At 44.1% G+C, this 8,842-nt stretch overlaps 1 protein-coding gene across 1 annotated transcript; it reads right to left on the bottom strand.

Moving 5' to 3' along the window:
- Positions 1 to 4,890: 4,890 nt before the first annotated feature.
- Positions 4,891 to 5,850, bottom strand: LOC123332387 (olfactory receptor 3A2-like). The gene has a single exon (XM_044938389.1). It carries the CDS (start codon positions 5,836 to 5,838, stop codon positions 4,891 to 4,893), a length of 948 nt encoding a protein of 315 aa, XP_044794324.1. The 5' UTR covers positions 5,839 to 5,850.
- Positions 5,851 to 8,842: the final 2,992 nt, after the last annotated feature.

Below are 8,842 nucleotides of genomic sequence, written 5' to 3'. Positions count from 1 at the left end.
CTTGACTTCACATTCCAGGATGTCTGGTTGTGGGTCAGTGATCACACCATCGTGATTATCTGGGTCGTGAAGATCTTTTTTGTACAGTTCTTCTGTGTATTCTTGCCACCTCTTCTTAATATCTTCTGCTTCTGTTAGGTGCACTCAATCAAGTCTATTTGTAGCCCCATAGACCGTAGCCTGCCAGGCTCTTCTGTCCAGGAATTCTCCAGGCAAGAATGCTAGAGAGGGTTGCCATTTCCTCCTCCAGTGTGTCTTCCCAACTCAGGGATTGAACCCACATCTCTTGTGTCTCTTGCATTGGCAGGTGGATTCTTTACCAATAGCGCCACCTGGGAGCCCACTTTTGTCTGCATAAAGTGAAGTGAAGTGAAAGTTGCTCAGTTGTGTCCAACTCTTTGCGACCCCATGGACTATACAGTCCATGGAATTCTCTAAGCCAGAATACTGGCATGGGTAGCCTTTCCCATCTGCAGGGGATCTTCCCAACCCAGGGATCGAACACAAGTCTCCTGCATTGCAGGAGGATTCTTTACCAGCTGAGCCACAAAGGAAGCCCAAGAATACTGGTGTGGGTAGCCTATCCCTTCTCCTGCAGGTCTTCCTGACCCAGGAATTGAACCAGAGCTTCCTGCATTGCAGGCAGATTCGTTACCAACTGAGCTATCAGGGAAGCAGTTTGTTTGTCTGCATATGGCTGCTAAATGGTTGCTGCTGAGGGCACACAAGCAGAGGACCTCCTATTTGCTTTCTTTTTGTCTTTCTTTATGGGTCTTTTCCAGCTCTGAGGAAGGAAGGCACCACATTTTAAGATGTCCTAGGGTCAAGGAATTGAGGCAGCCTCCAACCTCAGGCCAGTGAGGTCGTGAGGTCCTCAGTCCCCTAAGCTGCAAGGAACTGAGTCCTACCAGTGACCATGTGAATGAATGTGGAAGCTTTCACTTCCTCAGTCAGGCCTGGAGATCGTTATACCATTGGCTGATGGCTTGATCGTAGCCTTGTGAGACGACTCAGGTCAAGTATTTTTGATGAAATTTAGCATCCATATTGAGAGGTTCTGTAAGTTTAAAATATACCTGATTCTAAGGACAGTATGAAAAATAAGAATGTAAAATATCTCACTTATAATTTCATAATATTGATTATATGTTGAGATGATAATGTTTTAGATATATGAATAAAAGAAAATGAATCATTGAAATTAATTTCACTTGCTTACTTTAGCTTTAAAATGGTCCCTGCTACAGACTCAGAAACAGTCTTGTCCCCATGAGGCTTCTAGAAAATTTTAAATTATGTATATGGCTCAGATTAATTTCTATTGTGTGGATCTGGGTGATATCTTCTTTCTCCCCAAATTATATATTTTTGCATCTATTAGGCTCTAAGATTAGATCACTTTTGTTCAATCTGGACCTGAGCTGATTCAAAGCTGAGTTTCATTGTTTGTGAAGGCTGGCCAGTTACGATTTCCTAACAACAATCCAGTGGAAAAGAGGGCTGCTGCTGCTGCTAAGTCGCTTCCGTCGTGTCCGACTCTGTGCGACCCCATAGACGGCAGCCCACCAGGCCCCCCGTCCCTGGGATTTTCCAGGCAAGAACACTGGAGTGGGTTGCCATTTCCTTCTCCAATGCAGGAAAGTGAAAAGTGAAAAGTGAAAGTGAGGTCTCTCAGTCACATCCGACTCTCAGCGACCCCATGGACTGTAGCCCACCAGGCTCCTCCATCCATGGGATTTTCCAGGCAAGAGTACTGGAGTGGGTTGCCATTGCCTTCTCCAGAAAAGAGGGCAAAAGCTGTCAAAAAGCACTTTTTTTTTTTTTTTTAGCAGAGAGTGTAATTTCATTTTTTTAATTTAAATTTACTTATTTTAATTGGAGGCTAATTACAATATTGTATTGGTTTTGCCATACATCAACATAAATCTGCCATGGGTGTACACGTGTTCCCCATCCTGAACCCCCCTCCCACCTCCCTCCCCATACCATCCCTCTGGGTCATCCCAGTGCACCAGCCCTGAGCATCCTGTATACTGCATTGAACCTGGACTGGCGATTCATTTCTTATATGATATTATACATATTTCAATGCCATTCTCCCAGATCATCCTACCCTCTCCCTCTCCCACAGAGTCCAAAAAACTGTTCTATACATCAGTGTCTCTTTTGCTGTCTCGCATACAGGGTTATTCCATATATATGCATTAACTCATTGGAAAAGTCTCTGATGCTCGGAGAGATTGGGGGCAGGAGGAGAAGGGGATGACAGAGGATGAGATGGCTAGATGGCATCACTGACTCGATGGACGTGAGTCTGAGTGAACTCCAGGAGTTGGTGATGGACAGGGAAGCCTGGCGTGCTGCGATTCATGGGGTCGCAAAGAGTCGGACACGACCGAGCGACTGATCTGATCTGATCTGATACTGTATTGGTGTTTTTCTTTCTGGCTTACTTCACTCTGTATAATAGGCTCCAGTTTCAGCACTTCTTAAAGAAGAAACACAACAGGCCACTTAATATGTGAAACGATATCCAACTGCAGTTTTAACTGGATTAAAGATCCAAATAAAAATACTGCCATTTCTCAACCTTCAGTTTGTAAAAATTAAAGATATTTATTTATAACGATCCTTTATGAAAGGGACACGGTAAACAGATACTGTCATAACTTAGTGGATGTACACATTAGCGCTATGTGTAATGGGGTAGGTAGAGTGGTGGAAGTGGTGGTGGTAAAACTCTCAAAATGTTTTCTGGATTCCTCCTCATGAAAAAGATCACCTAGAAAATTATATCAAAGGTCATTTGATGTGAAGAACCCTGGAGAGATGATCTCGTCCCACTTCTTTATGGAACAAGTCCAGCCATAGAGAAGCACTTTCTAAGGTCACAGAGCGGTGGTTACAGCCCACACTCATGGTTGTCATTCTCAAGAATTTTTCCCCTTGAGAGAAGCCCATTCTCTTTAACCCCAAAGTGTCTGGAGACCCAAGAGTATCAGGAAAGAGACCGAGTTCATCTGTGTTCTTTCGACTGTCACCAGGCGCTGCACCCAGAGGCAGGGAGGCTGTTGATTTTGACGGCCCAGTGGGGTTATGGAGGATGGAGCCTCAGCACACACATCTTCCCTCACTCTTCTCCATCTGTCAGTCCTGCCCCCTGTCTTTCTAGGATCATCTCCTAGCCAGAGGAAGCAGAAGAGGAATACCTAAACTGCCTTGTATCATTACACCTTCATCAAAACTTAAACTTTTCTTTTCCTGGTTGGAGGGAGGGGGCCCAACAGTAACATCAAAGGTGCTAGTTATTCCATGGCCATATGCTAATAGGAAGTGATTCTATAGATGAATTTTATTCTCATCTCCCCTCCTATTCATTCTTCATTTTCTCGACACCCATCCTTGACCTCATCAGCATTCCTTAGGCATCTAGTTTGTTACCCTTAATTCTCTCATCCTTTCTCACTTCCCATCCTCTCATGTCCTTTTCCTAATTTCCATTTTTCCTGCTTATTTCTTTTGCTCACCATCCTGTCCCATCCCTCCACATATCCTCGTTTTCATCTTCAGTCCTCCACTCCTAAGTCTTTCCTACTTCTCACTCTCATACCTTTCCTTCCTATCTTTATCTCAGCCTATCCTTCCAGTTTCTTGACTCCAAGAGGAGATTACAAAGAAGACAAGCTCCAGGTGTAGCCATGGACAGTTATGGGAATGATAAAGTAGAGAAACATCAGAATTACCAGGACAGGGTAAGCAGTCTTTCCAAGGGAGGATGAAAAAAAGGTTACTAATCGATAATGGATGAACTGAATGCTGCATGAACATCAAGATGAGGAAATTCTCTGTGCTGGAGCTGTACTGATGTGTTAAGAGAAAGAGGTGTCACTCCTAGGGACTACATTTATGGATATTTTTTGAGCTAGGAGGTTTGGGAGAGAAAAGCAAGACTTTTGAGAAGGTTATTTTAGATATTATACGTGGAAAATTCTAAGGAAATTATAGTACAAATGCCTCTTTCACAGACTTTATCTTTTATATGAGGAAGGAGACATCAAATAAGAAAGACAGTAGAGGATGGAGACAGAATATTCCTTTTTTTGATCTTAAGATATATCACAAACGCTTTATTTTCATTTTTATTTAGTGGGCTCTTTCTTTCTGTAGACCCAACCTGTGCTCTAGACATACTCTGGGGTTCTTGTGTGGTTGTGAAAAAAAGGAAGTAATTTTCTGGGAGGCAAAAGGCTAATAATAAAGTAGAATAATCCTTGGCACTGAGCCCACAATTTAGGACAGCATTCTGCACCCTGATCTAGAGGGAATCTCACATACCCACCAGAAGAAAACTTGATATATTGGTTACTTAGGCTGTGGTTAACCAAATACCCTTCCCCGTTAGGACATTGCTACACAAGACTTACCAGACCTCCAAGTCCTCAACTCTACCTGGAAAGTGAGCACAGCCAAAAGCAAAGTCGCAACTTGCCCTGGGAACTTTCTCGGCAGAACCCTACTTCATATCCCCCTGTTGTGCTTGTTTTTTCTCTACTGCACATATGACTATGTGATCTACCATATAGGATGCTTCTTTATACTTGATGATGTTGTCTCCCTTGATTAGAACCTGAGTAGTGTGAGTGCTCAGACTCCTATTTTGTTCATCATTGCCCTGGAAGAATGTCTAAGTCACAGAAGAATTCAATAAATACCTATTGTACAAATAAATGAATGAATTCTGTAGGGTTTCTTTGCAGAACAAGCACACAATACAAATCGTCAGGCAGCAGAGCTAGGAAAATGGTTATGAACCATTTTTCCAGGTTACTGCCCACCTGAAAAATTTCCCCAAACCCAGAAAAGGCTGGAAAGGAAGGACCCTACCACCCCTCATGTCAGTGACCGCCTCCCTACAAGTACCCGCCACAGGGCACCCTGAACGTCAGGGTTTCTAAGGCTGTAGATAAGTGGGTTCAGCATGGGATTGATCACTGTGTTGAAAACTCCAACTCCCTTATCCTTGTCTGAAGCCTCCTCTGAACCCAGATGCTTGTAGTTGAAGATACCAGTCCCATGGAAGAGGCAGACCACAGTGAGGTGGGAGCCACACGTGGAGAAGGCTTTCTTCCTGCCCTCCGCTGAGCGGATTCGTAGAACCGCAGCTGCCACATGGATGTAGGAGCTGATGATGAGAACCACAGGTGTACCTGCCATTATGAAACCCACGCCAAAGAGCAACAGCTCGTTGAGCTGAGTGCTGGAGCAGGAGAGCTGGAAGAGCTGTGGGAGGTCACAGTAGAAGTGATTGACCTCGTTGGGACCACAGAAGTTAAGGGTGGTTAGGGCAATAGTGTGGGTCAGTGCATTGGTGAAGGCACAAGCCCAGGACACAGCCACTAGTATCCTCTGGACCGTCTGGCTCATGCGAGTGCCATAGGTGAGAGGTCGGCAGATGGCCAAGAATCGATCATAGGCCATGGCTGTCAACAGGAAGCAGTCCATCCCAGCCAGAAGGTGGAAGAAGAGGAGCTGGGAGAGGCAGGCTGCATAGGGAATTGTGCGCTTGTGGGACAGGAGACGGCCCAACATGGCAGGAACAGTGACGGTGATGCACCCAATGTCCAGCGCCGATAGATTCCCCAGGAAGAAGTACATGGGGGTGTGGAGTTTGGGTTCCACCAAGATGGCGGCCAGGATGCTGAGGTTGCCCCCGACAGTGACCAGGTAGGCAAAGAGGAAGAGTACGAAGACCATAGGCTGTAGATTTTCTGTTTCCACTAAGCCCAGTAAAATAAATTCAGTTACAGCTGTCCTGTTGGTTCCAGCTTCTGGCTGCATGAGTCTCTGTAAGGAAATGTTGCAGGAGTGGAAGTTTCTATCTACTGAATGTACTTATTCAACAAAAATATTTTATTTTATTTTTCCTTTTAAATTTTATTTCTTTATTTTTTTAAATTTACAAAATTGTATTAGTTTTGCCAAATATCTAAATGAATCCGCCATAGGTATACATGTGTTTCCCATCCTGAACCCTCCTCCCTCCTCCCTCCACATACCATCCCTCTGGGTTGTCCCAGTGCACTAGCCCCAAGCATCCAGTATCGTGCATCGAACCTGGACTGGCAACTCGTTTAAATATTTTAAACCATGTATGTTCAGAGCCCCATGGTAAGTTCCTAGCTGTCCGGGTGATGGTTTGCCCACTCCCCAGATTCACTGACACCTCACTCACTGACTTCCTTTATCCCTCCACGTCTTTACCCTGCTCTTGGCTGAGATGCCCCAAACCACCAGAACTTTGTCCCTCCCATCTTCTCCCAGTTAGAAAATGTTAGAATACTTGGGGAAATAAATTCAGATAAAAGCAAACTTCCTCTTTGAATACAGTGAGACTAAAATGTAAATCGCCCAACTTAACTGAGGGATCAGCCCAATCCAATAAACAGATTTCAAAAGAGAAAAATTAATGGCATTTGGAGAAAAATATCTAGAAAGCATTTGAAAACACGACCCAGGTTCCAAGACTTCTAGAAATAATGACGATCAAGCCAAGGTATGGCAAGAGTCAGAAAGAAGATACCCATGACTGTGGCTATTAGGAACTCCAGCCCTTTCTCCAAGGTGGGGGACATAGTCTGAAGAATAAAATAAAAAACCTTTATGTCAATAAATTGCAAGTATTATTTGGTAGTATTGTTGCTCTTTAAGCCCTTACATGAGACTTTGAATAGTGGCCTATTTTAAAATAATTTATTCTTTTCATAGTATTGGCTACTTGCTTCTGGAATCAAAACTTTAAACATGACCTGTGGATTGGTTGCTACTAGATGCCGTTAGTTTTCTGCACAGCAAAATCATCCATCTTGCACTTGCCCTTGTTTCGGGCATGGTGGACTGACCAGTAGCTCTAACGGCATGTGTGCATGCCCCGTAGTGTCCAATCTTTGTGACCTCTTGAATTGTAACCGCCAGGCTCCTCTGTCCATGGGATTTCCCAATCAAGAATACTGTACCTATTGTGCACCTGCATAATAGAGAACCAGATTGAGCTAAGTCTTTCAGATCTTATAATAAACTCTTGATAAAAAAAAAATCCATGTCTCTCTATTGCCCATGCAATAAGCAGAGCCAGGGCTTCACTAAGAGTAACATTGTTTCCCTGCATAGAATACACTAGATCAGAGGCTGGGAAGTCAGAACAAAAGGGAAGGGGTGACGAGAGCCTGAGCTTAGGTGAAAATTGGATATGGTGATCTCTAAGATATCCTTAAAATTCTGAGACCATGTGATCAGTGAGATATGGGGATCATCTTCAGGCCTGATCATCATTGATGAAATTGATCATTGATAAATACAGATAGGCAAATCCCTGGATGGAGAGTAGTTCTTTTCATATATTATACTAAGGAGCAATGACCTGCTCTCTGTTTTTGCTTTGGAGTCCATTTTGACCCAAACATTGATTGTAACCCTGTGGTTTTCTAATCTCCGGGTTTCTCATGGTGTTTTCTGTACCAGCGACGACTTCCTTCCAACTCCACATGCCCAGGTATTTCAAGACTTGACTGCAATGCTGACTTCTGAATGAATCCTTCGAGGAAACTTCTCCATCTCAAAAGGAGCTCTGTCTCTTCTAAACTTCCACTACACATTATTTTATTGAACTTATTACAGTGTCCCTTCTAGCTAAGTTATTTTTCTATAGAGTATATCTCCCCTCCTTCTCTGTAAGCTACTTGAGGACAGAAATATTAATACATGTTTGACTCAATTTTGCAGTAACAGTACTTAGCACAATACTTCCCTTATGGTATATACTCAATATTTTTCAATAAATCAATGGATGAGTCAAGTGTTCATAGGATTTCAGAGAAAGAAAACATCAGTATGAGCTAGAGTTGTCATGGAAGAGCCTCTGGTTGTATTGGAATCTGGGACAGAATTTTATGAGTGTGCATTAGTCGCTCAGTTGTATCCAGCGCTTTGCAACCCCATGGACTGCAGCCCTCCAGGCTCCTGTCCATGGGATTCTCAAGGCAAGAATTTTATGGATTAGTATAGTTTAAGGAAGTTCCAGGGGCAGGTGATTGTGCAAGGTTGCTGCAAGGACTACTGATTTCTTTGGTTTTGATGGGACAAGCAGATAGAAATCTACCCTGACATGTTCCTTGTCATGTAAACCACTCTTAATAATAAGGCCCTTAGGAGAGGTGGACCTTACAGACAAGCAAGTTATGGCCAGGGATAGAAGAGCAACAGAACAGCTGCTGACAACCCTCAGTTGGCTGGAGATGCAGCTTGTTTGAAATCAGTGGGATTCTGGGATGAACTCAGATCTTCCAGAGACATCGAGAGTGCCTTATGGGTATCCTGCCCATCACTGAGGATTACCACTCTCAGGGCTTCATAATGAGCCTCGATTTCTCCCTACTGAGCCATGACAAACTCCAACTCTGGAATTCCACCCAACTCCTCCAAGATTCCAGTGATGAAACAGTTCAGCAAGGCCTCTGACTGGAGTCAAGTTTCTAACTACCTGATGAAGTGGGTCCTGGGCAGCAAACTGGACTCAGTGAATCCCCCTAATACTTACTCCTAAGAATTGCAGGGGCTTCCGTGGCAGCTCAGCTGGTAAAGAATGTGCCTGCAATGCAGGAGACCCCAACTGGATACTCGGGTTGGGAAGATCCCGTAGAGAAGGGATAGGCTACCTATTCCCGTATGCTTGGGCTTCCCTGGTGGCTCAGATAGTAAAGAATCTGCCTGCAATGCGGGAGACCTGGGTTTAATCCCTGGATTGGGAAGATCCCCTGGAGGAGGGAACGGCAACCCACTCCAGTAT

The sequence above is a fragment of the Bubalus bubalis genome, chromosome 3, assembly GCF_019923935.1.
Source record: "Bubalus bubalis isolate 160015118507 breed Murrah chromosome 3, NDDB_SH_1, whole genome shotgun sequence".
Taxonomy (NCBI): domain Eukaryota; kingdom Metazoa; phylum Chordata; class Mammalia; order Artiodactyla; family Bovidae; genus Bubalus; species Bubalus bubalis.
The sequence above is the reverse complement of the archived record's forward strand: the minus strand, read 5'-3'. Positions and strand labels throughout refer to the sequence as shown.

Bases quoted from the DNA above. Each gene is read 5' to 3' on its own strand.
- LOC123332387 (XM_044938389.1), bottom strand. From the start codon at position 5,838: ATGCAGCCAGAAGCTGGAACCAACAGGACAGCTGTAACTGAATTTATT.